Raw genomic sequence first — 15,354 nt, 5'->3', positions numbered from 1 at the left:
ATCATTCCCGGAGCTGTTTGGACACATTGGGCATTCCCAACAACAATATTTCTGGATTTGCTAACTTACCCTGGGTGGGGAAAAAAATAATTTAGCACTTATCTCCTGGTGTCCTGCTGAGAGCTGGGAATGTGTAAGGTGTACTTGTTCCCTCAGAATGTGCACTGTGTGCTTACCAGGATTGTTCTTAAGCCCTGTGGTCAGAGTCATTAGGGGTATCTTCGTGTCTTAGATTGTCTTATGTACTTTTAGTGATTCCTTGAAGCTCTTCAGTCTCTCTAGGTGGTAGGCACTGGAGAGCAGACCAGGCCTAACTGTCAGCAGTTGTAGGGGCGTGGTTAACAGGTAATTAATTAGTCACTTTTCCTGTATACCCAATTAGAGAATGTCAGCACATTCTTTTTTTAATAAAAGTATAATCTTTACATAAAAAGACAAAGAGAAAGATCACTACACTTACAAGCAAGTAAACTTTGTAAAACAAAAGATGACACAATATTTCAGGTAAGAACAGTTTCCAGAAGAGTGTTGAGCGTTTAGTAAAGAGACTTTTTTCAGAAGAGAAAATGCAGTTCCAGGGAAGCAACACACTGTTCCTATCTAGGCCTGAAGGTTGGGAGAGCCCAAGGGAAGAACAGTCCTGCAGATTTGGGTCACTCTTTGGTGGGAAGGTTACCTTTTGTGAAAGTGTCCCAAGAAGCTGCTTGTGGAGTTCCGGTAGTCTTAAGACCAACATAAGGCCCTTGATGAAGAAGAGGGGTCAAGGGAGGAAGAAACAAATGCAGAAGAGCTTTGCCAGAAGTGCCAAAGAGTCAGGGGAGCAATAGCCTGGAAGCAAACAATACGTTTTGAAGCAGCCGGTTGGCATTTTACAGAGGTGGTCACTTTGGTTTGTTGTTTGGTGACCACCTAAGGTTCCAGCGAGGACACCCTAGCACAGGAGAAACCCCAATGATGATTGTAAGAGTTGTTGATTTACACTTTGACAGTCAGAGCCAGAGGAACGGAAGAGCAGATCTACTGCAGTTGATATTTATCACTGATGCAGGGCTCCCATGTCATCCATGGGCTCAGGATTCAGCTTCTGTGGATGAGTCAGATTGAGAAGACCCATAGGAAGACCAAATATCAAGGAAAAGCCTATGAAGTCACGAAGAAGAGAAGCCATTCATGAAAGAAGGACGAGTAGTTGAGTATGGTGGTGCATTTGCAAGATTGAAGTAAACACGGGCAACTGGAGCTTTCCATATCGGGAGATGGAACCCTGGCGCTATCTGATGTCTTGGGATGAAGACCATCTGGTCGGTTCAGCACAGAGAGTCTTCAGAGTCCTGTCAAGGAAAGTGTACCTGCTTCTGGTTCCATTGATGCAGGCATAATGAAGAGCTTCAGGGAGACAAGGCCTTTGATACAAAACTGTGATCAAGAATTTCCCACCAGATCAGGAGGAAGAAACACTGCAATCAGCCTCTTCGGATCTTCTGGAGAGGCAGAGGCATACCATACATCCAAAAAAAAATGAATCATTCTGGCACTGTCTCTGGGACACTATAGGACACCTTTGGGGCACCCTTGCATTAAGAGTGATACAAACTCTTTAAAGCAGATAATATAAAAACAGAGACACACTCTAAATCCGTTTTTGGATCAAAAGGGTAGTAAGAAAACCAAGGAATCCAGCAAAAAGAGGAAGGGATCCTCCAAGAATAGAATTCTAAATGTTTATTCACCAAGGTGTAGTAGCTTTGCCAGGCTAAGATTGAAGATGTATAAGCTCTCATTTTCCTTCAACAGTTTGAGCCCCACTGCTGGAAGATGCAACAGCACAGCTATAAAGATAATTCAGGTCAGCTACTAGCTTGGCTGGTCAGAACTACAGAAACAGACACACTACTATACTAGGTACCCGAAATCAGTTGTCTCCAGGGTGTAGTCACTTTATCATTATTATTATTATTATTATTATTATTATTAGGGTACGTATTGAGCACAGACCTAAATTGGGGAAGCAATGGAACCCTTTACAATCATAGAGGGAAGACCATGGTGAGGTACGGAGAGAAACAAAACAAAGGAGAAGGCAGCTAACAGTAAAGAGGGAGGTGGTCAGTTTGGTAGCAAAGGATCTATAAGCAATCAGGGGAGGAAACACTGGGAAGCAGATCGTCCACTCTCAGGTAAGGTGGGGAGTGGAGGGTGTGTGGACCTAGGTGTTCGGGAGGAACCATTAATTGAAGAGAAGGGTCTTGAGCTAATTCTGGAACTGTATAAGTGAGCATACAAGTCTGATGTTGACAGTGAGGTGGTTCCAGATTCTTGGTGCATAGACAGAGAAGGCCTGTCTTCTGGTTCTTTCCTTCCTGCACCAGCAGAGTTCAAGTCTGAACATGACCTTACTTCTAGTGGATCATAGGCCTCTGAAGATGCTGAGTTTCTCAGTAATTTAGCTTGTGGACTTCAGGGTGGCAGCCTTGTAGATGATGCAGCAGCATTTGAAAAGGATACAGGATTGCCTCAGGGGCCAATGCAGTTTGATGTGAGTCGGGGTGATGTGGTCGAATTTGCAAAGTCCTTTGGTGAGTCCTGCTGCAGCATGGGTAGTCGCCGGAAGACCTTCCAAAAGGGCATTGCCACCTTCCATGTGGGAGAGGACCAAGGCTTAGAATCGGATCTGAAGTTGTTTTCCGGAATGAAGGGCTTAATTCTTCACAGGAGAGAAAGTTGATACTGGGCCGTTTGTGCCTTTCTTGCTATGTACTATTTGAAGGAGAGGTGTCTGTCGATTTCAAACCCAAGGAACTTGGTGCAGATGGGGTGTGAAGCTCTTGAGGTTCACAGCAGAGAGCCACGTCTGAATGTCAGTGTGTTCAGTGTTGATCATCAGAAAGAATTCAGTCTTGGGGGTTTGAGCTTCAGATAAGCACTTGACAACCATGACTAGATCAATGTGAGGCAGGCCTTGAGCTTGTGGATGTCTTCGATGGAGGATATCTTGAGGTAGAGGTGTGTGCCATTTGTGTATTGGTGGATGTGATTTTGTGTCGAGCGAGGAGGGTTCAGAGCGATTCCATGTAAAAATTGAAGATCGCAGGGGAGTGGATGGATCCTTTCAGACTCCACAGGTGATGGGTACAGTTGGTGATCTGGAGGAATCCATTTGTATTAACTGGTAGTGATTAGCAAGGTATGATTTGAACCAGGTGAGGATGATCTCGCTGACCCCCTGTGTCGAATAATGCTGAGAGGGCAAGGAAATCCATGAGACAAGGATGACAGTTATCGAGGAGTTTAGGGGCATTGTCAATTGCCTTGATGGTAGCTGTTTCTGTGCTGCATCTAGGTCTGAAGCAAGATTGGTAGGACTGAAGGAGGTTGTTGGCTTTGATGTGTTGGAGGAGTTGCGTTACTACTGCCTTTTCAGGGATCCTAACTAGGAAGGGAAGATGGGTAATGGGGTGTGTGATAGGGTCCAGTGATTGTTTGTTGAGAAGTGGGTGGATGCATCCCATCCTGAGGGATGAGCAAAAGGTGCATTGAGTTAGGGAGCTGTTGATGATCGTCGGCTAGGGCAGTAGTGCTTCAGTCGGAATGGTCTTGAGTATAGAGGCAGGGAGGATGTCATCCGGTATGATGTGGCCTTGAGAGATGCTAGGATTGCAGTGAGGTCTTCCATACTGAGTGTCTTCAAAGTTTTCCAGTTACTTGTCGTTTTGCAAGATGGGATGTGTAGTTTGCTATCAGTTCTGGCGCTGGTATCTATGTGTTGGCGGATCATGTAATCTTCTTGATGAAGAAAGAGTTGATAGAAGTAGATTTTTCAATGGAGTGCGGTACAGGTGGGCCAGGCAGAGCGTTGTTACAGTGCCTGTTGGCTTGCTTTGAATAGGGCTCTGCTTTTATTGTTGGCCTTGACTATGGTGTTTCGGTAGTAGTTGGCGTTGGCAGTAGTGATCAGTCGTCTACGTGGCACACACGTTCCTTGAGCAGGGCAAGTTTGTATGCGCTGCAGGACTTTCACCAAGCCTTTTCTTGTTTTCTGATGGTTCATTTGTTGAAGTTGAATTTTTCAGTGTACCAGGGCGCAGAAGGTTTAGGCTTGAGGGTGCATTGTTTGAAGGGTTCCTGATGGTTGATGTTGGTTGTGAGGTTGGTGTTGAGGTCTTGGAGAAGCGAGACACAGTGCTCATTTGTCAGAAGTAGATTAGCCCATGTGAGTTGGAGTTTGGCAAGATAATCTGTGAGAGCCTCCACTGAGAAGTTCTTGGTCGATCTGAAGGCTTCCCTGCTGGGTTTCTGATGAGTTTGCCTAACTGGTGTCCTATGACTAATTTCAAAGGGGATTTCCAGATGGTCTGACTGGTTTAGTGGGATTGGAGAACTGTGATGCAAGATGGGAAGGGCAGTGATGATGAGTTTGAGGATATTACCTTTCCTGTGAGATGGGTCTTCCATGTGCTTTGTGTGGCTCAGAGTGTCAGGCAGGCAGTAGAGATGTTCCTTCATTAATTGGTTGCCAGGGATATTCAAGTCACCAACAAAGATGTGGGCGTGCCTTAGGGACATGGTGGTGACCTCGTCTGTAAAGTCTTCAAAGAAGGAGATGTTGGGCTTAGGTGGTCTGCAGATGAGATGAAAAGTGACTGTATCTGTTGAGTGGTGGAGGAAGTGTTAGGAAAAGTTTTTGAAAGATCGAATGGTGGCGACATGCAGTTGGGTGCATGATCATGATGCCTTGTGAATGATGCCTTGTGAATGATGGCGAGGCCTCCGCCGATGTGTAGAATTTTGTAGCCGTTGGCGATGAAGACATCTAGGTTGTGGGTGGAGGTGAATTTCATCCAGGTCTCAGTAATGAAGATGGCATTTGAGTCATGTGTGGTGATGATGTCGCTGGTATCTGCTGCATGGTTGATTGCTGAGCAGACATTGGCAAGCATCAGTTTTTGGATAGTGGTTGATCATGGAGTGCTGATATGATCTTTGTTGGCGCGGGTGATGTTGCTGCGATGCAGTCTCCATGATGTTGCTGGTGAGCAGTGTGGTTGGTGATGAGTGGTGAAGGTAGCGATGGACTGTTGGGAGAGAATGGTGAAACACATATTAAAGGGAGCTGATGTTAGAGGAGCAGGAGTTCTGATCCCGGGTCCTTCTGATCTGAACAGGTGCAAACAGAAATTGCCCTTGTCTTCATCTGCCCTTCACTTCAGACACCTGGGCAAGTGATGCCCTAGATCTAAGAGTTAAGAAAGGAAAGGAAGGGACAGGGCAAGTAGGTGGGTGGGGCTTAGGTCACGTGTCCACAATTTGCTTGCACCTGCTCACCTATTGCTAAGGAAAAGAGGCTGCACTGATGCTGAAGTAGGGCAAAAGGGCAGCAAACTGAGAAGGCGCCAAAAGAGCAGTAGTGATTGACAGGTGGGTTGGGCTTAGGTCACGAAACAAATATTCACTTGCACCTGCCCACCAACTGCCAATGAATAGAGGCTGGAGGGCTGCTTAAGTAGGGATAAGGGGCAGCAAACCAAGAAGGTGTCAAAAGATTAGCAGCGATTGACAGCTGGAAGGGGCTTAGGTCACGTGACCAAGGTCTACTTGAACCTGTTCACCAACTTCAAAGAAAAAGAGGCTGGATGGCTACTTAATTAGGAGCAAAGGGCATCAAACCAAAAAGGCACCAAAAAATGTGCATTGATTAACGAGTAGGTGAGGCTTAAGTCATATGATCAAAATCCACTTGCACCTGTCTCTTGGAGTTAAGCCTTTGTCAATGGAAGCAAACTCCTGAGGCATGTTGGGTCCCTGCACTGGTCTCAGCTGAAGAATTGCTCTGTTTCCATATTTATTGACATTAAGGCCAAGAGTTTGGCATGGAGTTAATTCTCAGGCAAGTCTATGCCAAACATTGCTCGATATGGTCTGGTTCACATTACAACTGGGTGTCCTGAGAAGTATCCTTTTGCCCTTGGGAAGACGCAGGTTGCATTTCATGTAGAAACATGTTTACAGATGGATTGTAGTCGGTGTTTGAGGAGATGAAGTTGCAATACACTGCCCTCCGAGGTTATTTTCTGCAATTCTCCAGATTGGGCAGAGTAGCAAGTGATTTCTGGCTTGGGTTTTCCAGAGCAGTCTAATGAATCGGACATTTTTGATACCCTAATTATATTGCAGGACTGTTCTGAATTCAGTTTCTTTCCTATGCCAGACAATCAGTTTGGATAGGGGCCTACCACCATCGGAAATGAGAGAACAATGGGAGGGCGATCTTGGGAAAGAGCAGGCACTCTGCTCAGTATTGCTCAACCACTTTGTTGATATGCATTTGGATTAATTTAAGGAGCAATTCAATGTTTCACAGTGCAGTGTATTTCAAAAGGATTTGCACTAAGACTTTGGAGCACTATGATGAACTTGGAAGACTAGAATGATATCACCCAGCTTTGCTATTTTTCCTTGCTGTGTTATTATTCTGGTTTACCAATGTTTTTTTTTTCAGATCTGATGGGGATTGCTTCTCCTGGGACTGAGCTATAGCAAGGGTCTCCAATCTTTGGCTACCCAAATGTTTTGAACTGCAACCTCCATAAGCACTAGCCAGCATAGTCGATGGTGAGGATTCATGCGAGTCACAGTCCAAAACATCTGGAGAAGCACAAGTTCCAGGCCCCTGGGCTACAGGAATTGGACACCCTCTCCCTGGGTGATGTGAACAAACCCTAAGTAGCGCTGTGGCATCGCCTATCTAACAGAGATAGGTAAGAGGGAAACTCACCCTAGTTCTACAATCGATACATCTCTAAAAGAAGGAATTCATTCTTGTATATAATTAGGAAATTAACAATTAAGAAGCAGTACTGATTTGTATACTGCCTATCTCGGTTGGTCAGGCAGTTCACACGGGACTATGTGTCAGGAGGACAATTTATTTGCCCTCCATGAAGTGTGCCTGGTCAGCTCGATAGTACTGCTTCTTAATTGTATATTTCCTAATTATATACAAGAATGAATTCCTTCTTTTAGAGATGTATCCATTGTAGAACTAGGGCGAGTTTCCCTCTTACCTAACTCTGTTAGATAGGCGATGCCACAGAGCTACCTATGGTTTGTTCACACCACCCAGGGAGAGGGTGTTCTTCTGTTTAAGGTTAGTGTTAGGATACACATTAATAGTGTGATAAATAATGGCAGAATGAAAGCCCCATATGTCCATTGTTTTGTGTGTTACTGTTATTATAGTTAACAATGAGGAAATATCCCCTATCTTTGAGGTGAAAATTGAAGAATCCCTGTTTTGTTTGAAATCTACAGGAATTGGGTCAGGTTTATTCGGGAGGCAAGCTGACCTGCTTCTATAAAATTATAATTTGCTATAATATCACAAACAATTCCTTTTTAGAGTGATGTGTTCAAGCTCCATTGGTAAAGGTACATCTCTTTGTTGGGAAAGTAGTGATGGAGATTGGTGCAAACACATTATAGATGTTTTGTGAAACAAATCAGTAAAATACTAGATGAAGGTGTTCCAGAAATGGCAATTTAGTTGAGAATTAGGTTAGCATAATTTTCCATAATGTTATTTTGAAGGAAATGTAGCTAATACCTCAAAATCGGAAAAACAATAAACCTCTACATTAGGCAGTGTTACCATGAGTTTATTAATGATTATGGTTCGGCGTAAGCTATTTTTTTAACCAAATGCAGCCTTAATCCCTTTCTCTTTATATCTTCGAAAAAGAAACTCAGAAATATACCTCATGAATGTGTCTTATTGTCCACTGTATCTTGCTCAATTACAGTTTTTCGATATGTCAGGTGATGTAAATAAGGGAGGGAGGACTCGGAAATTGAGGAGGAGAAGTAGTATAATTAGGAACATGGTGAGGTGAGGGAAGCGCAGAGGAGTGCACTGGGGATGGTGGGCAGGTGGGAGTGGACCAGAAGGACTACACAGAGGTGGTGCTTAACGTACTGTCCAAACAATGGTACAGTTTTACATTTGGAGCCAGTAGGGCATAGCGAAAGTAGGGCATAGCGACCATTAAAGTTTTAAGCAGTTAAGCCGCTAGTGACTTATATATTTATTTTTAAAGATGTAGCTATCAGCAGAGTAAAGAAGATGGAGGAAGAGCATCCACTACCGGTGAATCTGCAAGCATGCAGAAGAGTGGCAGAGAGACTGTCTCAGGTGGCTGATGGAAGTTCCTTCTTTCATTGGAAATGGAACTAATGAGGAGAGTATTGCGGCAAGGGCAGGTAGCGAGTTCAGTGATAAAAACCGCTTGGGTCAGGGTGCCAAGGTAGAGACTATGAGAATAGTGGTCATGGATTTGGTGACACTGTTCCTTCATAGGGCCCTGCGGAGGAACTCAAAAAGATATTACAAAGTTTGATCAGCCATAAATGGATAAACTGAGTCATACCAAAACTGTTAGGAATTTCTTGCAAAGCAGAGACCTTAGCTGTAGGACCAGCATTGTGTAGGTGAAAACTATAGAAGTACATCTGTCATTCAATAAGATGATCCATTTTCTTTTCTGTCTCTTCAGGAAGAAGATCTTGTCCGTGAGAGCCGCTTCAATTTCAGCGGGTATGGAATGGGCCATTGCCTCCAGGTGAAAGATGGCACTGCTCTAAAGCCCCCTCCACCCCCACCTCCTCCCATTCTACCCAAGGATTCTGAGTCGATCCGAAAGAAGTTTGTTGATCGAGCGAAACGTATTGACACAATATCTCGTGCTGCGTTCCCGTTGGCCTTCCTCATTTTCAACATCTTTTATTGGATTACGTACAAAATCATACGGCACGAGGACATTGACATGAAGTAGGCAGCCCAACCTGCATTGGGGAACCTACCAGCCAAAGCGTGCTTGTAAATAAACATTGAGATGTCTGTCTCTCATTTTCAACTTTTCTTGATGTTGTTCACTCCACCAAGCGAAACTAAAGAAGAGTACCACGAGCATAAAGGACGGTTGCACAAACTATCGCGAGAGCCAGCAAGTTTCGGGATTGTGCCGTCAGATCCTCTTGTGACGTTCTTCAGAATTGTTCTTCCAGAGTCTGCACTAAGCAAGCGAATTGAAAGGGGGCCAAATGTATTTATCACTGCCAGACAAATGTTATCTAGTAATTTGTTAAAAAATAAATATTCCTGCCATGTGACCGTTGTCGAGTTTTTAACAGGTCACTCTTTTGATATTACTGGTGGCTGCAGACAATACAGTGAATTAAGAGGACCAAGCTTTTTTTCTGGAAATTCTGCCTTTCTATTTGAAGTAAGTCTGCCGATCTAGAGTACATTCCGTTAAAATGTCAATAGATAGTGATTCACCAAGGAGTGCTTTTGTTGGGTTGTACATGATTTCTACTTGTAGGAAAAAAGAAGAAAAAAAAAGATTTATACTTTAATATATTTGTGGGTGTGCATTTTAATACTTACTCGCTTTGTTAGAAATGTAACTTTTGGGGATACAACGTGTGTACCGTGTGATTTCTTTGATAGCCGACACCCTTAAAAACCAGTGAAACTGCCAATACAGCCGTTTTTGTCTTCATGTTCCAAGACACTCGTTTTGTTGATTTTCTGCTGTTCTTGCATACAGCTACAGGTGCCAAACTAGGGCTTTCCCATTGTGAAACCTTCCAACAACAACAAATATGTATTGATAGCCTGTTCTTTGAAGGACGTATGTAGCTCCATTTAGCGCTGACCTCCTGTAGCCACGCTCATTGTAGTTTCAGCCAATAGCTCTGTAGGTAGGGTGTCAAAACTTGTTTACAAGCATCTGGTCTAAATCATGCTCAAAGCGGCTGCCATTTTAAATACCATTGATTAACCTAAGAACTTTACAACTGTACTGTGATTTTCATAACCTGTTGATGAACCTTTTGGTGCCGGAGCTACGTGGTTCAGATCCTTGCTAGTTTTAAGTAAAAAGAAAAAAAATGTATTTTTGCTTACACACAAAAAATGGAAGACCTGTAAGATATTGTAACAAAAGACACTTGCTGTGAAAGAGTGAATTAAGCATCAGTTTATCTGTTCGGTTTCAATAAAGCTAAGTGTGCTTAATTACTGTGCCCCTTGTCAAGTTTGATTCTGATTTGGGTATGATTTGATCAATATCCCTCTGCACTCTTCTTCCTGTCCACATGTGCAGACCATGGACATTGAAAAAGATCTGTCATTTTAGCATCTTAGCGGTGACAACCTATGTGATATTTAATTCCCAATCACTTAATTCTTTAAATGTATGATGCAACAATTTAGGTGTAGCATGCAGCCAGAACCCAGTCTGGGTGACCACCCACCAGACGGCACACATCCAACTGATATCTCCAGTACCACACTTAACGCTAGGATGCAGCTACCACACGGCAATTACATCAGCTGCACACATATCTGGGGCACCCACGCACCCTACAACACTATCTCTCTACTGACTAGAACTACGGTTCCCGAGGACGTTCAACCTACCAGTACCTTGAGGTCATACCAATGATATATAGAGCGTTATCTAAATGCCAAGTAACATAACATAAGAAAATAAATAGACTGCAGGTATATCACACATATTGAGTTAGCCTGAGTTGCATCGGTTGTAGGTCAACTGGTCGAATCAAAATGGTCGACAGGACAAATGGTCGACACCAAAAGGTCGACAGGTCAAATGATCGAATTTTTTTTTTGTTTTTACACATTTTTTTTTTTGGGGGGGGGGTCCCCCAAAACCCCTTTTTTTGCTAAAACCCCCTTTTTTTCCCTAAACGAAAACCTAAAAAAATATATATAACTAAAAATAAAATTTGATCATTTGTCCTGTCGACCAAATTGTGTCGACGATTTGTCTGTCGACCATTTGACTAGACACCGTTGCATCATCTTCGCTGTCGGACAATTCAAAGAAGTTTAATTATACTACTCAAAAGTAATTACATCTGTGGTACAGCCTACACATTGGGAATCTATCAATCTAGGTCAGCGGTCATGTCGGGAGATATCTTACCGAGAGGGCGTTCCCTTTTTTCCCATATTTTGTCCTCCCTCCCTTTTCCCCGTTGGAGCCAACCATTGCGTGCCATGGGCATTCTAAAGCAGCTCACTTGGCGGTCCTTATGGTGACCTGTTTTTTCTCTTCTTAAGAGTCTTCCTATTTCAGTCCCTTTTGCGAAAGGAAACATGTAATGCTAAGCAGCACCCCGTTTGGTGTTAGTACATTCATTAGCTCCAGACACACAAGCATTTTAAAGTTATAGAACATTTGTATTTAGTTTGAATCATTGTCTTTTCCGTGCACATTTGTAGTGTGGGTCTTTACTGTGATGCCATTGGTTCGATAGTTTTGACCGCAACACAAAGGTAGCGCGGGTGAGCAGAGGCTTAATAGGCTGGCTGGGAGTGGCTGGTTAGGAAGTGGGCAGGGCGATTGGTAAGGGGCTTGGCGGCTGAAACGGAAATGGAAAGGAACGGACCAGGTGGAAGTTGCACCGCGGCCCGCAGGTAAATGAAAGGATGTTTGGGATTGGGGCCGGGGGTCATGGGGAGTGAAGGCAGAGGCGTAGACAGGTTTGTCTAGCAAGTGGGGCCTGAAGCTAAGGCAGCTGAGTCCACTGCAGTGACATGAACATCTGTAAATGCCCAAACAGCGGTTCTGAGTGGACATTTACAGATTGCGGGTGGGCTTTGCCTGCTCAAGCCCTACACTGTCTACGCCTCTGAGTGAAGAGGTGAACCCTCCCTTTATGGGAGCATGAGGCAGTGAGGGAGGAGTAAAGGGCATCCCTTTCCAGGAAGCTTGTTCAGGATTGGACAAGGGGCAGGTATCGAGGAACCCTACTTCCGAGGTATTTACTGCGCGGGAAAGAGCCACACAGTACATACCTACGGAGCAGAGACATGGCCTTGTTTGAATTGATCACCTCTACACAGTCCGTCAGCTGAATCTAGATGACCACTCCTTTGCTTCCATTAGACAGATATACTAGGTTCAGTCGACCGATTTAATTCTGATTCGCTCAGTCCGACCTGCTATTTACCTTTGCAATCGAGATTTTTAGATTTATTAATATAAAAATGTCTTGGTTCTATTAATGATATGGAGGGGAGCCTTATGCTTGTCTTTCTTTGCTAAAAGATCAAGCAGCTCAGTTTAAAATCACAACAATAACTACATTTCCCACAACATCTCAGGAAATACTGAAGGTTAACAATAGCAATGTCGTCTATCTTCCTTACCCATTCGGCCAGCAGTTTGCTTAGTAAACTTTCGGACAGGATCCTCCTAAACCTCTTCGTATCATGTGAAAAAACAGTCCATAAGAAGACCATATGAAGAGTTCAAATGAACAAGGAACCATCATCTTCGAAACCTGATTGCAAATGATATAATATGATAGGTTATTTATGACGCACGTAATATCCAGAGGTTTTCTAAGCGCAGAGCTGGGGAATCGAACTTGCTTCCCAGGCGAGCACGTTGCCCCTGAGCTATCCTTCCGAGATGTCAGAAATAGATGTCATGAGGGACCAGGCAGTTTGCTTAGTAAACTTTCGGACAGGATCCTCCTAAACCTCTTCGTATCATGTGAAAAAACAGTCCATAAGAAGACCATGTGAAGAGTTCAAATGAACAAGGAGCCATCATCTTCGAAACCTGATTGCAAATGATATGATATGATAGGTTATTTATGACGCACGTAATACCGAGAGGTTTCTAAGCGCGGAGCCGGGGAATCGAACTTGCTTCCCAGGCGAGCACGTTGCCCCTGAGCTATCCTTCCGAGATGTCAGAAATAGACGTCATGAGGGACCAGGCAGTTTGCTTAGTAAACTTTCGGACAGGATCCTCCTAAACCTCTTCGTATCATGTGAAAAAACAGTCCATAAGAAGACCATATGAAGAGTTCAAATGAACAAGGATCCATCATCTTCGAAACCTGATGGCAAATGATATGATATGATAGGTTATTTATGACGCACGTAATACCGAGAGGTTTCTAAGCGCGGAGCCGGGGAATCGAACTTGCTTCCCAGGCGAGCACGTTGCCCCTGAGCTATCCTTCCAAGATGTCAGAAATAGACGTCATGTGGGACCAGGCAGTTCGCTTAGTAAACTTTCAGACAGGATCCTCCTAAACCTCTTTGTATCATGTGAAAAAACAGTCCATAAGAAGACCATATGAAGAGTTCAAATGAACAAAGAGCCATCATCTTCGAAACCTGATTGCAAATGATATGATATGATAGGTTATTTATGACGCACATAATACCCAGAGGTTTCTAAGCGCAGAGCCGGGGAATCGAACTTGCTTCCCAGGCGAGCACGTTGCCCCTGAGCTATCCTTCCGAGATGTCAGAAAAAGACGCCATGAGGGACCAGGGCGTTCTGTGCTTTTCTCAAAACGGTCTCCCATTTAAATCTTGAAAATAAATGACAGCTTTGAGTATCCTAGAGAGAGTGCAATGTAACTACTATACCTATCAGCATCACGTACTTGCCCAAATCAGTACACAGTACTTTTGTTGACATAGATCAAATGCATCATCACAGAAGACTTACAATGTTATTCTATATCTTAGTATTACACAAAATTAATGATGTAATTGTAGCCTCTTTAACATAACCAAGACCTTTCTATGGTGATAAGTATGGGCAATCTTCCGGCTACGACTAAGTTTGGCAGGTAATTGTACCACATTGCTCGGGGCCACCTGCCATCCTCAGGATATCCCACAGGTGCGTTCACACTGGAAAGGTTGGGAGACCGTAGCCCAACTGGCAGAACGAGCATATACAAATAGGAAGTATCAATGCCCGCATGTGACAGTACCGAGCACACCCAGCAGACCAGAATGGAAGACCTCACTGCGTTATGTGACTTCCTCTCTGCGATAAGCAGTTATTCTCTCCTGTCTCTTAGAGGGGAGGTGTGGTTGCCTTCTATGCTTTTAGACAATGAAGCACACACAATTTGCGTAAGGTAATCAGCCCTGGAAGTGCAGGTGGGGTGCTATGGGACATGAACAATGCATGGTCACCTTGCAGGACAAAGACACTTTTCAAAGGTTCTTCATGTTTTCTGTAACTCCATAACCACATTCACATCTCAGTGGGTGGAATACTAAGCCATCTGAGGAGAAACAGTATACAAGCCCTTAAGCATACCACAGACAAGAGGATACTCTTCCACAGGGACATGGTCCACTGTGTCATGCCCCATCCAAATGGCAGGGTGATGCATAGTCACCAATCAAGGAGACTGAAACATGACGCACATCTCATTCCAAACACCAGGGATTCCAAATGGTCCAAGGCATTCTGTAGCATTTAGAGGCATATGGGGCCCAGCTCTCCCAGCTGAGATTCTCAGCTGGCCTCCCAAAGCCAAAGATGCTCCAGCGGGTCCTAAAATCCTCCATGTGGTCAGCACTAGAGACCAGTCCAAGCTCAGGGAGTTAGAGAGACTAGCATGATCCCTCGACAGAAGAGGATCCCGGAGAAGTCAGATTATAAATTCTGAGGAACGGTGCAGGAGAACTGGAAGCTGAACTTGCATCTTCTGAAAAGCAGCCTTCATCACTAGTTCCACGTCCTCTCCAACCCTTGGACGATGTCTCTGCTATCATCAGGAATGCTGGAGAGGCCTAACTCATCTCCAGGACTGCAGACACGCATCCAGTGCAGCTTGAACTGAGCCTGCCTTCCAGCTAAAGAAACATGGGCGTTTAGTACTGAGGTGTGATGGAAAGGGGGCCGTACATAATGGATCCTACCAACATCTCAGCACACCAAAGAGGTGCTTGACTGGATTGCAATAGCTGAGGTCCATGAGAAACCTGCAGCTCCACTTTGCCATGACATTGAATATTTCACTGTCACAGAAATGCTTTCTAGCCGACAATAGTACCAGATGTCAATAACCAGCTCCGCTAACAATTGGGAGCTGAAGGGTTAATGTAACAAACATCTAAAGAATTGTCTATATGTAAGATAAAGCAATGGTCTACATGTCTTTGGCCACAGATTATATGGCAAAAGCTCTTGTCAAGAGTTCCAAGCACGTGACAATGCCATTTCGAGCTCTTGCAAACCATTTGTTCCCAATGGCAATTTGCCCACAACAGGCTCCCCAGCCTGATCTGACCGTGTATAATTCTTTCTCCATGTCCAGGGTCGATCCAGAGATTGCGGTTTCATTCCAAGATTCTGTGTGCTCCTGCCACAAATGAAGTTCCACTCTTGCTTATTCCAACAGCAGCACTGTTTGTTTGTAAAGGGGGGATTAGGTAGGAGCTATTGAGCTTTTACAGAGTCCGACAGTGTAAGGGACCCAGAAAAATGGAAGAGCATAAAA

The 15,354-nt window shown here is 44.2% G+C and overlaps 1 protein-coding gene across 6 annotated transcripts in view; it reads left to right on the top strand.

Moving 5' to 3' along the window:
• GLRA2 (glycine receptor alpha 2) overlaps positions 1–10,080 on the top strand; it is a 979,311-nt gene extending 969,231 nt beyond the window's left edge. For all 6 annotated transcript variants that reach the window (XM_069637069.1, XM_069637070.1, XM_069637072.1 and 3 more), the window contains one exon: positions 8,547–10,080. In XM_069637069.1, the coding sequence (XP_069493170.1) occupies positions 8,547–8,825 (279 nt within the window). In that variant the 3' untranslated portion in view covers positions 8,826–10,080. The remainder of the gene's footprint in view (positions 1–8,546) is intronic.
• Positions 10,081–15,354: the final 5,274 nt, after the last annotated feature.

The sequence above is a fragment of the Ambystoma mexicanum genome, chromosome 7p, assembly GCF_040938575.1.
Source record: "Ambystoma mexicanum isolate Mex_15411 chromosome 7p, UKY_AmexF1_1, whole genome shotgun sequence".
Taxonomy (NCBI): domain Eukaryota; kingdom Metazoa; phylum Chordata; class Amphibia; order Caudata; family Ambystomatidae; genus Ambystoma; species Ambystoma mexicanum.
Note: the sequence above shows the minus strand (reverse complement) of the source record. Positions and strands in the feature narration are given on the sequence as shown.